This window comes from Typopeltis vanoorti, chromosome 3 (assembly GCF_054136105.1).
Source record: "Typopeltis vanoorti isolate ZY-2024b chromosome 3, IOZ_Tvanoo_1.0, whole genome shotgun sequence".
Lineage (NCBI taxonomy): Eukaryota > Metazoa > Arthropoda > Arachnida > Uropygi > Thelyphonidae > Typopeltis > Typopeltis vanoorti.
This window is the reverse complement of record NC_143551.1, coordinates 127,160,718-127,176,124: the sequence shown is the minus strand read 5'-3', so window position 1 is coordinate 127,176,124 and position 15,407 is coordinate 127,160,718. Positions and strand designations below refer to the sequence as shown.

The 15,407-nt window shown below is 33.8% G+C and overlaps 1 protein-coding gene across 1 annotated transcript in view; it reads left to right on the top strand.

Annotated features, from left to right (window-relative positions):
- LOC150108545 (uncharacterized) overlaps positions 1-15,407 on the top strand; it is a 241,446-nt gene that overhangs the window by 120,206 nt on the left and 105,833 nt on the right. Inside the window, exon 4 of the mRNA XM_090390486.1 lies at positions 1,749-1,935. Within this exon, the coding sequence (XP_090246612.1) occupies positions 1,749-1,935 (187 nt within the window). The remainder of the gene's footprint in view (positions 1-1,748; positions 1,936-15,407) is intronic.

Genomic DNA, 15,407 nt, shown 5'->3' with positions numbered 1-15,407 from the left:
ATCTTTATAACAAACTTCTGGAATAACTGACCAAAGGAATGTAGACATAGTGCTGTTTTAAAGGAAATTCATTAAACTAAGCTCTACTATAACAAATTAATTCTATAGGTCTCTATGAATATGCTATAGTTAATGTCAGTTGTACATAGCTTGTGCATAAGATGCAAATTGCTAGTTAGAATTGAAGAATATGTAAGGAGATGGGCTCTTAAATCAGGTGTAAGTCATGATTATATGCTTTTCCAGTATTTGTAATCTTTATGGACATTAAGGAAAGTGGTATTAAACCTGATATTCAAATTTAGTTCTTTACTCTCTGAAGATGACACTATCCTTCTTGAATAAACTGCTGTAAAGTCTTCTACAGTCTTCTTTCATAAATTTGTCATTGCTATGACAAATTTAATATGAAAATCAGCAAAGCAATAAAAAGACCAAAACTATGAAACTAGGCATAAAACAAAATACATTAATTTGATCCTCTGTGGTGCATGTTATTATTATTTTTTTTAATTAATGAGTTCTTGTGTGGTGGGACCGTTTTTTTGGCATATCCTCAGAAGTGAGCCCATATTGATTTTTCTCTTTTATACACTCTAGGGAGACTGCAAGCAGATCATGCCATTCAGGGAAATTCCTATGAGAAGGAGGTTCAGCTACTGGAGATGATAAAATGCATCACCATTTATCCCTGGTGGATACTGAGTAATCATTATAGGTGACAACTTAAATTATTCATTATAGATTGGGTAGCAGAGAAAACTCATAAGAACAAAGGAGAATTTATTGAGCTGTTGTGAGACCTTTCTCAAACAGCATCTGAAAGAAGCAAGCAACTCAAGGCTAAAGAGTGTTAAATTTGATCAAAATGTCAGAGGGTGTCTCAATTAAGGATATGACTTTTTTTTTTCCCCCCAATTGGTGACAGTTATCATGCTATACTGGCCTGAGAAGCAGCAAACTATATAGATCTTCCATGACACATTACATACTGAGCTGCCCTCGGGGGAGAAAGGGGAGGAAACTCCATACGAATAAATAAACATATTAAACTGAAAGAGCTAGAAAAATGGGAAATTTTTTGTATTTGTATGGATCCTAATACCTCGCCTTTCTTAATGCTAAAGAGAAATAGGTGATGCATTAACCTATTATCGAGACATTTATAAAGAGAAGAAACAAGCCACTGTTTAGTCAATTTTTATGAAATTATCTCTTGATAATTTCATAAAAAAAGGTTGAATTGTCCATATTAAGCATTTTTTTTAAAATTTTTTTTCTATTTTCTTGTATTTTATACTGTATTATATTACTTTGCTTTAACAATTATATATTAATTCCATTTTTTTGTGAATTCTTGACTGCAAACATAATTAATCCTTAAAACATGTTAATGCACCACTGCATATATGTACTGTAAACATGCAAGCAAAAGGGTGTGATTAATGAGTGGAGTGATTAAATCTGACTTACATGAAATTCAAGTTATGTAAAGTTTGTGGAACATAACTCTTACTTAAGTTGGGGACTGTTTTATATTTGACTTATGGTCATTCAGGTAATGACTAAGTCATTACAGATGTACACAGGCTGTACATTCCTAACACATAATCTGTTTTTTTATTGTCATAAATTTGAAATTATACTACATCATAAAATAACTATTTTACAATTTTTTATACTTGATGTCCTTTTCATTCAGAATTTAAAAGATATACTGAAATTGTCTAAAATATATATTTTTGCAGGTTGACAGCTTGACTGATATTTCACCTGGCTTTAGCCACTTTGATATGATAGCTGCCCTGAGTCACAAAGCTTTCAATGAAAGAGTTTTGCAAGTGCCAGAATATATGGGTGGAAGAAAGGTGTTAGCAGCATTGGTTATGAAGAGGGCTCCAGCTGACACAGGCACAGTGATATGTTTTGGAACAGGTCTGTTTTCTAAAGAAGGATGATTATGTATGCATGATATTTCTTTCTTTCATTAACACACACACATCTATGTGCATGAACATGGATACTAGAATTTTACAGTTTTCATCATTTTTGAGAATGCATTCTCAAATGATCATTGTCCAATGCTGTCATGGATATTAATATAATTAATTATATGGATTAATATATAATTAATTATATTGTTTATTAATCCATTATAATTTAAAAAACACTTAAGTCCATCTCCAGAATTATAGAGTTTTAAGGTATGTTCATGAGATTCATAAAGAGTACCTATCAGACTTATTTCCTCTTCTCTCTCTCATCATCATCATTAGTTTCCTGTTATTTTCGGGATGGTGGGGGGGATATACAGGATAATACTGTTCAGTACCTCATGATTAAATTTTCATTACTGACAGCTTTCTTGCAAATTAATCTGTAGTGTCATATTTTAACATTTCAATCTTTGAAGGCACTACTAACAGCATTAATATATATTGAGATCTTGATTATTTTTTTTTTCTCCCATCCAAATACCAAAGGCTTGCTTTGCTAACTTTCATCTCCTATTCTGTATAAATGACCATATCCCTTTAGATTAGCTCTACTCACATATTCTTAAATACTAATGATATTAAGTTGCTTCCTAATATCTTCATTTTGAATATGTTTCTGCCACTGGTGCAAGCTTTTCACTTCCCTAATTCTTTTCTGAACTCATCTGTAGTCTATAGCTATTTGTTTCTACTCCATCTCTCAGATCCATACATTAAAAGTTTAAATGCTAATTTTGTATTCAGTGTTACCAGACGCTGTATGGTGTCTAACCTAGGAAGATTCCACCCTTAACAGGTGGTGGATGAGGGAAATCCTTAAGAATAAGAAGCGTGTTCCAAAGGGATTTTGTCCATACTATGGAAAGGACCTTGATCTTATCACTCTTTCACCAACCTCTAAAACTTAATCTGATTATAGTTCATTACAAACTTTATGCTTCATCAACTGCCATGCAGAAAAATCAATGCCACATTCAGGATTTATGTAGTGTGGGTCTTGTTGTAGAACTTTATTAAAGTCTTTCCAGAATAAGTCAGTGTTACTATGGATGGAGGATACAGAAGGCAGTTGACCTCAGAGATAAATATTACAAAAGCATGTCGAATGTCTTGGGGATTAGGGCTTCAGGTGGGTTATCTTGACATTGTCTGTAGAGAGATTGAGAGGTATACTGTAGATAACCTCGGAGTTACATACCAGGTGAGACGATGAAGGACATTACAGCAAGCTGGTTATTTTTTGTAGGAAATTCAAAGTATCGGAGAGCAGTGGCAGTGCTGAGAAAAGATTAGGCAAATCGCTTCTTGAATACTTTTTATTTGACACAGCTTATTCTACCAGCTTTTCTTTTAATAGGCATGATGAAAAAAAAATGTTCTGTGAAAACTTAGAGTATTTGGGACGGTCTGGCAAGGAGAAAGAGAGAGAGAAATGGTCTGCATTCTTTTGCAGTGAAGACTTCAGTGCAAAAGTATGGAAGTGTATGAAGTTTGGTTTAACATGATGATTTGGGTAGATGGCATCTACCCAAATGTTTAATGTCTACTGGGACATCAGACATTGATGAGTCAGGTGCTTGAATGTAATTAGTCTGATTACATCCTAGTTTGAGAATAACTCTTACTAGTTGATCTGTGAGTAACACTAATTTTAAGACTCTTAGGGGGGCGGGGGGTCTTGTTCATCTAAACTGGATATCACAGTGATTCCTCAGAAAGTTCATAGTAAAAACATCAAAGAGGTTTGATGCTCTAATCCTCACCTTCTCATGGGGCACTCTCATTAGTAGGTATCTACCTGTATATTGAACAAACTGGGATGGGCTGATTTCAGATTTATTCGTAAAATTGTATTCTTATTGGCATAAACCAAAATCCAAAATGATAGTACTGACATGACAGAATTTCATGCTGGCTGGGGCATTGCTCAGTTCAACAAGGCCCCTGTTGCTTTTGTCAGGGAACCAGAGCAAATGGCAAAAAGTCAGCTGCTGGAACAAGTCCCAACTCAACATTAGCAGAGTTCAGGATTGGCACCATCAAAGTAAGAAGCATCAATAGAAAAGAAATGGAACTAGCAGAAGAATCGAATAAGTACCAGATCAATGTGATAAGCATTTAAAAAAGAAAAAAAGTGAGATTTTTCTGAGAAACAAATACACAATGTTATATTTAGATAAGGGAAAAGGAGTAACTATAATATTCAATGCTAAATATGAAGATAATCTTCTTGAATGCAGGCCATATCAAGTAGAGTGATGTGGACAAATATTAGAATGAGGAACTGGACAATGAATATATTTGTACCTATGGTCCAACAGAAGGTTCTACTAAGGAAGAAATTGTGGAATTTTTTGAGGCATTGGAAAGGCAGCTGACACAATGGGGTGTGTGTGGGGGGGGAGAGTTGGTCCTTGTTGGTGACCTACAGAGTAAGAAATGATTAACAGACATAGAAATGTTTTGGGAAAATTTGAAGAAGAGAGCAAAGATAATAATAACGGTAAATGCCTGCTTGATTTCTGTTCAGGACATGGACTAGTTATCATTAACACCATATTCCAACATAAAGAAGATGTGCACAAATTCACATGGAGAAAAGTTGCAAGAAATAAAAGTCTCATTTTGACTATGTTATTGTTGATAGTGATATCTTCAAGGTGGTTCAGAATATAAGAGTACACTTAGGATAGATGTTCATAAGCGATCATGATTTAGCTTTAAGTAGAACAAAATTCAATTGAAAAGTGTAAATTTTAAAAGGAATCTAAGTTGAGCAGCTTTCAGAAGTGAACTATAGCCTCAAATACCCAAATGTTATTCAGGAAAAAATAAGAGAGTTCAAAAACAAGAACCAAGCCTTGGAGACTGGTAAGCTCTGAAGAAAACATTGATTGATTGATTCATCTATAGAGGCATGTGGTGAAGTTGTCTGCAAGGATAGAAAAATCAGGTTTAAGTGTGAGAACAGAACCCAATGGCAGACTTAGGAAGAGTCAAGGAAAAGAAGCAAGTGTATCTGAAGTTCTTGGCAAGTAAGTCAACATGTGTTCTGAGAAAATACAGAGAGAAATATAAGAAAGCACTATGTAAAACTTGCTAAAGTAAAGTAATGGGTAGAATTTGGTATGAACATAGAAAATAACTAAGTAAAATGTTCTGGAGGTTATTGAAAAATCCCAGAAATGGAGGAAAGAGTACTGTAAAGGAAATGAACGATAAAAAATATAAAAAAAACAAAAAACAGGGAAGAAGTTATGTCTGGAGTAATTACTTGGAAAAATTGCTAAATCAAACAAGCAATGACTGCTCTGTAGTAGAAAACACTCAACAGGAATGTAATGAGCATTGTGTGTGTGTGTGTACACATATATGAACTATTATCTAATGACTGAATTCCAAGATTATAAGGAAATAAGGAAATTTAGTATATCCACACAACTAGTTTCATCAGGATGCTGACTTTGTCAGGTGTGATAACATAAAAGTAAATAATCATCATCATCATCATCATCAAATTCCTGCCATGTACCCTCAAGGGGTGTACAGGATATGACAGTACTACATGAAAAAATTACATCATTACTAACTTCCTATCTACAATTTTCCTCCAAATCAGTCTGTTACTTGTCAAGACTCCAACATTATCAGATCTTATATTTCTATCGTCTAAGGCACTTTGTACAGTATCAATCTACCTATATCTTGGTCTTCCTCTGGGTCGTTTTCCTGCCAACCTGGCAGAGAACACTTGTTTTGCTAATCTTTCCTCTCCCATTCTATTTAAGTGACCATACCATCTGAGATTAGCTCTGCTAACGCATTCCTGGATGCTGACAATGTCAAGTTCTTTCCTAATATCCTCATTTTTAATATGATATTGCCATTGATGCCATCTGTTCACGCCTCTAATTTTTCTCAGGACTCTCATATCTGCGGTCTCTAGTCTTTGGTCAAGTGTTTTACTTCTGACCCAGCTCTCAGATCCATAAGTTAAAATTGGTTTGAACACAGTCTTGTATACAGCTAATTTAGTGTTCCGACTAATTTCTTTCTTATTCCATATGAATTTATTCAATTGACTTCCCACGATACCAGCTTTGCTGATTCTGTTGTCTATTTCTATATTTAGTTTAAAATCTTCAGTAAAAATTGTCCCTAAGTAGCTGAAATGTTTTACTTGTTCCACAGGTTCTCCATTCACAACACAGTTGACATTTTCAATGATTCTGCCTATTTTCATTGTCTTTGTCTTTTTATTGCTGACCTTCATACCATATCTATTACAACAGCTATTCAATTTAGTCAGAGAATCTTGCAGACTTGTAGCGGATTTATTTAGAAGTATAACATCGTCCGCATAAAGCAAAGAGCTGACATTAACATCTCCAATTTTGATATCATGTTTAATACCACTTTCCTTCATAATGTGATCCATATAGATAATGAATAACAGAGGGGATAATGTACATCCTTGTTTCACACCAGATTTAACATTAAACTATCTTCCTGTACTTCCTTCAATTATAACTAACTACTGACTTACAACTCAAATAAAGACTAAATATTGCTTGATATAATGCCCATTGACACCATATAACTGCAGCGTATTGAATAGCTTCTCTCTTGGCGCCTTGTCATATGCCTTTTCCAAATCGACAAAACTTAAATACAGATCTTTGTTATATTCCCATGCTTTCTCGACTATTTGTCGTAAAGTGAAGATCTGATCCTGACAGCCTCTATTTGGCCTGAATCCAGCTTGTTCTTCACCAAGCTTTTCTTCCACAATTCTTCTCAACCGTTTCTCAAGTATACTTGCATAGATCTTGCCAGGAACACTCAGTAGGGAAATACCTCTGTAATTCTCACATTCAGTTTTATTCCCCTTTTTATATATGGGTACTATGAGAGCTCTACTCCAATCATCGGGAATTCGTCCTCTCCAGGCTTTCTGAACTATGCAGTGCAGCCACTGTAAGACTCTTATCCCACTATACTTCAGCATTTCTGGTCAAATATCATCTACTCCTGCTGCCTTTCCACATTTCAAGCCTTTGATGGCTTTTTATACTTCAAGTATAGATATGTATTCCTGACTGCATGCCTGGTCAGTGTTTTTTATCACTGTGCTGTCATCACTGCTTGTTTCATTTAGCAGTTTTTCAAAGTAATTACTCCATACTTCAAGGATATCTTTTTCTCCTGTTTTCATTTCACCTTTATCATCTCTAATTCCTTTTACAGCCCTCTTTCCTCCATTCCTAAGCTTCTTCAACAACCTCCAGAATATTTTGCCACCTTCTTGATATTTATTTTCTATATTCTTGCCAAAGTCCTCCCATGACTTTTGTTTAGCTAGTTTTACACACTGTTTAGCTTTCTTACATTTGTCTCTGTATTCTGTAAGAGTAAAAGCTGACTTATTTGCCAGGAACTTTTGATATGCTTTCTTCTTTTCCTTCACTGCCTCTTTAACTTCCTGTGTCCACCAGGGAGTTCTGATTTTTTTATCCTTGCACACAACCTCACCACATGCCTCTCTGGCAAAATCAATCAATGTTTCCTTCAGAGTTTGCCACTGAATCTCCAAGGTTTGATTCCTGTTCTCAAACTCTTTCATTTTCTTTTCAATAATATTTCTGTATTTTAGTCTACAGTTCACATCTGAGAGCTGCTCAACTTTTATTCGCTTTAAAACTTTCTTACATGTTATTCTTTTCAATATGAAATTCAATTTTATCCTGCTCAAGACTAAATAGTGATCACTTCCAATTTCAAATCCTCTGTACACTCTGGTGTCCTGCACCAGGGAGAAAACATCACTATCAACAATAACATAGTCAATGAGACTTTTCTTATTCCTAGCCTCTTCTCTCCATGTGAATTTGTGCACATTTTTATGTTGGAACATGGTGTTAGTAATAACCAGTCCATGTCCTGAGCAGAAATCCAACAGATATTTGCCATTATTATTAGCTTTGCTCTTTTCTCCAAATTTTCCCAAAATATTTTTGTATGTCTCACAATTATTTCCTACTCTGCTATTTAGATCCCCAACAAGGACCAACTTTTCCTTTTTCATTGTGTCAGTTGCTTTTTCTAAAGCCTCAAAAAATTCCTCCACTTCTACCTTAGTAGAACCTTCTGTGGGACCATAGGCACAAATAAGTCTCATTGTCCAGTTCCCCATTCTCATATTTGCCCACATTACTCTACTTGAGACTGACTGCCATTCAAGAAGATTAGCCTCGTATTTTGTGTTGAATACTATGGCTACTCCTTCTTTTCCTTGATTGTCATTGCCTGAATATAACATTTTGTATTTATTGCTCAGAAAGATCTCACCAGTTTTGGTCTTTTTTGTTTCAGTCACCCCCTATCATGTCGATCTGGTACTTATCTAATTCCTCAGCTAGCTCCATTTCTTTGCCATTCAGGCTTCTTACATTGATATTACCGATCTTTAACTCTGGTGATGTTGAGTTGGGGTTTGTTTTCAGATTTGTTCCAGTAGCTGACTTTTCGCTGTTCGCCCTGGTTCCCTGGTGAAAACAACGGGGGCCTTGTTTAACCGGGCGACGCCCCAGCCGGCATGAAATTTTGTCATGTTGTACCATCATTTTTTATTTTGGTTTAACCAATAAGAATACAATTTGGTCGGCTAAATCCCAAATTGCCAGCCCATCCTCGTTCGTTCAGTATCAAAATAGATACCCAACAGGGTGCACCACGAGAAGGTGAGGATTGGACATTAGGTCAGAAGCCCTGGTCGGTTCTCCGCATTCCTTTAAAGGCTATGTGGAGGTCTCCTCTCAGTTATACAGCTTTGACCCTTAAGCACCCCAAAAAAAGTAAATAAAAAACCGTAAAAACATTGCACTTCTACAACAACAGAGCATTAAAAAACTGTAGTTATGTTTGAATTGGAGTCCGAGCTACAGTTCTTATGTTATGCACGTGCGAGCGTATGACTTTTCTAGCCCACCAAACTGAAAAGTCAATCTTTCTACATCTCGAAGAATACCAGAGAGACATCTCTTATAACAGAAACCGAGCCAGTGCCCTCTCCAGCCATGTCTTGTTCTCAGTTAACTCCAATGATGAAGGCTGCCAAAATCTAATAGACTGGAATTTAACATCCAACATACATAAATGTTATGATGAACTAGAACGTCATATCCTTGAATCCAAAGAAATAATCCTCGACTCTTCCCACATGAACATCAATCTCAGTTACTTTTTGGCAGACTCGCATAGCTCTGCTGTTCAGTATTGGCGAGCTCGAGAAGTCATACACTCGCACGTGCATAACACTAGAACTGTAGCTCGGACTCCAATTCAAACATAACTACAGTTTTTTAAAGCTCTGTTGTTGTAGAAGTGCACTGTTTTTATGGTCTTTTATTTACTTTTATGTTATCCCACCTGACGAAACTAGTTGTGTGGATATGTTAAATTTACTTATTTCCTTATAATCTCGGAATTCAGTCATTGGATAATAGTTAACATGTCTAAAAACCGAGAGTCAATCTGCTTACTAATATATATATATATATATATATATATATATATATATATATATATATATATATATCAATGCTTGAAATAAAAAACGCTATCAAAAACCTGAAATGTGGAAAGGCAGTTGGGGTAAATGATATTCAACCAGAAATGGTAAAACATTTGGGGGGAGGGGTATAAAAGTTCTACAGCGGCTACATTGCATATTTCAGAAGTCTTGGTTAGTGGGCCAAATTCCAATGATTGGAGTAGAGCTGTCATAGTACAACTCCATTAAAAGGGAAATAAAACTGATTGTGAGAATTATACACATATTTTCCTACTGAGTTCCTGGAAAAATGTATATGCATATGTTTCAGAAAAGGTTAAGAAAAATTGTGGAAGGGAAGCTTTGAGAAGTACAAGCTGGGTGTAGACCAAATAGAAGTTACCAGGATCAGATTTTCATTAACAAGGATCTGAATTTAAGTTTTGTTCATCTGGAAAAGGCATGTGACATGGTGCCAAGAAAAATACCATTCAAAATGCAATAGTTATATGGCATAAATGGGATATTTTATTGAGCAATATATATAGTCTATATTTCAGTTTGAAGTCATTAGTTTGAATTGAAGGAGGTACCTGGAAGATGGGTTTTTTTTTATGTTAAATCAGGTGCAAGGGATACTCTTACTACACCCTTTTTTATTTATGTGGATTATATTATTAAGGAAAGTGGCATTAAACTTGATATCAAAATTAGAGATGGTTATCTCTGCTCTTTACATTATGCAGATGATGTTATACTTCAAAAGAAATCTGCTACAATCTACAAGATTTCCCGACTAAATTGAATAACTGCTGTAATAAAGTTGGAATGAAAATCAGCAATATAAAGACACAGATAATTAAAATAGGCAGAAATGCTGAAAATATCAACTGCATCCTGGGATAACTAAGAACTCAGAGCAGTTAGAACATTTCAGCTCCTGAGGTACAGTTTTTAATTAAAATGGGAAATTACATATGGAAATAAACAACAGAATTAGTATGTCAACTAATGGCAGGAAGTCAACTGAATAAATTTATATGGAATTAGAGAGAAATTAGTCAAAACACTAAACTAACTGTACATCAGACCAATTTTAACTTATGCATCTGAGAACTGGATTAGAAACAAAACACTTGATCAGAGACTGGAGGCCACAGATATGAGAGTTCTGAGAAAGAAAAGGAAAGTGAACAGATGGCATCAATGGCAGTTTCATATTAAAAATGGAGATATTAGGATAGAACTTGATATTGTTAGCATTCAGAAAGGTGTTAGTAGACCTAATCTCAGGTGGTATGATCACTTAAACAGAATGGGACATGAAAGGTTAGTAAAACAAGTGTTTTTTTTTTTTTTTTTGGCCAGAATGGCAAGAAAAAGACTCAGAACGAGGTGGATTGATATAATAAGATGCACTTTAAAAGACAGAAATATATGGGGGTGCTGAAAAGTTCTGATAAATGGTTCTACCTCAATTCCTATCATGGTGATTATCACAACTTTTCATCACATCCTTGTAAGATCTGATAATATTGGAATCTTGACAGATAAGTTAATATGGAGGAAAATTATTGATAGGAAGTTTGAAATGATCTAACATTTTCATGTAGTACTGTCATAATATCCAATATAACTCTTGAGGGTACATATCAGGAATTTGATGATAATGATGTACTTTGGAAAAGGGGAAGATTATGTTTAAATAGTTGAAATATTTTACTTGTTCTATAGGTTCTCCATTGAGAATGCAGTTGATGTGTTCAATGTTCTTGACTATTTTCATGCCATATTTGTTATGGCAGTTATTCAGTTTAATTAAAAGAGGTCTAAAGACTTGTACTGGATCATCTGCAAAAATAATAAAATAAATAAATAGATATAATGCCAACTTTCCTTCAGTTAATATAATTTATATTATTGCTAACTTGATTGGCTAAGTGGTTGGTGTACTTCAGCCAACAGTTACAGATTCTGATCTCCAGTCTCTTTAGGTGATGGATGTATTTTATGGCTGTATGTCAGACCACCACCGTGCTGATTGGAGTAACATGAAAAAGTTCCATGTTTGTTCCCTACAGCAGAGTTTGTGAATTAATCTGAATAAAAAAATTAAAAAAACTCTTAACCCCCTCACAGTACTTAATAGGTTTATGGCCCTTTGTAAGGGGAGTTGCATATAGTGTGTGTGTGTGTGTATATATATATATAGAGAGAGAGAGAGAGAGTGGAGTTTGTTTTTTTAATTAACAGTCTTATGTACAAAAGATCAACTAGCATTAATTTACATGGATTTCTCTATCCATTCCAGTAGACAGTTTACAGTGGAGTGAGCAGCAGCATTGTCTTGCACATAATTTTGTATCAAAATTACACCTTCTTCAATTCTGATAGCTGGCTTAAGTATAGGCTGTTGCTAAGTATGTGCTGTTTATACATCATAAATTGTGGAGTTTTGAACAGATAAAAAACTTTTATACAGAAACTAGTTGTATTCCCATGATTTCTTGACTTAAAGTAAAAAAAAATCTGATTCTCACTTCTATTTAGCCTGAGCCTAGCTTATTCTTCCTATAGTTTCTCTTCTTAATCTTTCTTAGCCTTAATTCTGACAATGTATTTCACTTGAAATATGACCTTCTGTCCAGGCCTTTTGAATTATGCAGCGTGACCATTAATAACTTCTGTAACACAGTTTTAAAACATTTTTTACCACCTTTAATAGTCTCTCAAAGTAATTATTCAAGACATTCAGAATATCTTTAGTTTTTATGTTGACTTTTCTGAATCCCTTCATAGTATTCTTCTAATTATAAACTTTTGAATAGTTTCCAAAACATTTTTTCATCCTCGTGATATTTGTTTTCTCATGAAATTTTTTAGCTATTTTTAGATGTTTACTTTTAAATTTTTCTCCATATTCTCTGTGGGCATCTGATAACCTACAGAAATTTTACTTTATAAGATAAGATTTCTTCTTTTCCAGGACTGTCTTTTTAGCTCTTCTTGGATTCACTGAATGCTTTCTTCAGATTTTGTTACCGAAGTCTCCAAGGTTTGATTCTTGTTTTCAAATTCAATTTTTTTTTCTCCAATAATATTTGTATATCTCAGTTTACAGTTCATCTCATGGGGATCACTTCCTATCTCCTGTGTTTCCTTGTATCTTGAATCACTGGGAAGATATCACTGTGATATTTACAGTAACATAGCCAATAAGAATTTTCATATTTCATGTGTGTTCCCACGATGTGAATTTATGCATGTCTTTATGATGAAACATCATTGTGTTAATACAGCAGGTACATATACTTACCATATTATTAGTTTTGCTTTTTTCTCCAAATTCTCCTAATGTATTTCTATATATCTGGTAGTCATTTCATACTCAGCAGTTTAGATCTCCAACAATAACCTACTTTTTCCTCTTTTTACCTTATGTCAACATCTGTTTCTGATGCCCTGAAAAATATCAATTAGTAGACCCTTCTGTGAGGTTCTACTAGGGAAGAAGTAGAGAACTTTAAAATTTGCCTGCATTATTCTATTTAAAATTAATTTGAAGCATTAATTTGAAATTAATCTTTCAAGAAGTTATCCTCATATTTAATGTTGAATACATACTGCAGCTATACCTTCCTTTCCCTGATCACTGTTGCTCTAATTTAACGCCATATAGTTATTAAATAACAGTATCTCACTTTTTAGACTTCTTTGCCCTGGTAACCCAAATTACATTGACATGGTACTTCTGCTAGTCCCACTTCTTTTCATTTGATGGTGCCTGTCTTTAATCCTGCTGAGGTTGAGTTTGTATCTCTTTATATGAGTTATTCCCTGGCAGAGGCTGAGTAGATTTTCTTGATCAGTTTATGGAATCCTTCCAAAAAATTATCATCTCAAATTTTGTATGGATTATTTGCACATGCAAACTTTGGCAAATCATTTCTATATTCTCAAAGCAATAATTCCCCTCCTAGTTGATGAAATTAGTAAAATATGATATATAGGATGTTTATTAAATAATGTACACTAAAATTATCCTATTAAAATGTTACAATTGGATAATTTTTATTGGTAGAATGATTAAAATGATAGTAATGATTTCATCTTAGCTGGATGAAATTTAATAAAATTTGGTACTTTAGATTCAAAATAATATTTGTTAACCTGTCTTGGGTTTTGGTTTTCAATTAAGCTATTTTTGTGGCAGAATTTTGTAAAACAAAATTATGTTTCTGGTGCAAAATTCACAAATGACTCAAGGTTTATTTGTGGTGATGAATGATGTCATTATATAGGAATGTTATTATGAATTGAATTTCATACTTTTATGATCATCTCTTGTCATAAATTTGGAATGCACTAGCCAGGTGTAGTTTCTTGTGCTGTATCATTGCTACTAGTACAAGTTTTTGAACATTTTTGTCTTACAAATCTTAGTTGGTTAAATGAGTACTATTTATTATATATTTTTGAAAATGGTTCTAAAAATTTTGTACACCTAACTAGTTTTATGCTCTCCATAGTGCTATTCTATATTATTGCATAGGGCTTCTAACCAATTCATCTTATCCATTCTGACTGCTTTTTTCACCTCATTACACTTTCTTCTATATTGCTCCTCTGTTCTGATGTACACCTTCTTATCTTCAATATTCTTTTCTCCTGAACTAACTTCATTGTTTCTTGTCTAAACCACTTCTTGATCTTCTCTTCTAGTACTGTTTCTTCAACTGCATCTTCTATCGCCTTCATCGCTCCTTTCACTCTTAGATTCGAATATTTTTCTTTTCCACACTTTTAAGTTTCTCTTCTAACACTGTTCTGTACCTTCTTTGTATTTCTGCTTCACTTATTCTTGCTGTATCTCTTTGTTTCTGATGATGAGGTTTATATTTTCTTTTTAATTTCAACTTGATGGATTTCAACAAGAATGAGAGTTGCTTGACTTTATTTGGTAAGAGCACTGATGAAATTTCAGTAGCTAGAGCAAAGCACTGGTGGATTTTGAAAAATTGATTTGGCATGGTGTTGTTCCCTTTTTACATTTAAATATTTTTAAAGTAAGAAAATGGAGTATTACATATATAGAGGTGTCTTGGATAAATTTGTCACTTTTGGCCATGTAGAGTTTTCTGAACAAAGGAGTGCTTAATTAAACAGTAAGTTTGTTTAATATTAATTTCAGATCATTTTCATAGCATGGATAATAATAAAATTCACTGTATTAAAAGTTCTTGGGGGGGGGGGAATATTGCAACATAAGTTGACTTGAAGAAATTCAAGAGATAATGTGTTTGATGTATTTCCAAAATGTGCAGCTGACAAAGCCTACTTCAAGAATCTATTATATTTAATTTTTTCATTATTATTATTATTATAGGAACTTGCATTTCAAACGAGACGAATTTCACCATTTATTTATTTTATTTTATTTTATTTATTTATTTTTTTCCAGAAAAATTGTAACTTTTATCGTCTCCTTATATTATTTTCTGAAATTTTTGTTTTCTCAACAAAATTTTTTTTGTTTCTCAGTAAATTTCAATAAATGTTTTACACATTTCAGCGTACAAAAATATATTAACTGATCATTTCTTCTCATCAGCCTCATTGATTTATTTGATGTGAAGAAAAGATCCTGCATTAAAGTCACATTAAAGGAAAAATTAATGTGATCTTGAAGTCAGATTTACAAAACCTCAGAAACCATTCCAAAAAAAAAAGTTTTACTGAGATAAAGGTTTTTATTTAATTTCTTCAAATAGCTTCTATATTCATGTGAGAACCATTCTGAAATATCTTCACCCATTGTCCCCTATATGATAAAATGCACACCTTTCGGTATTTCAATT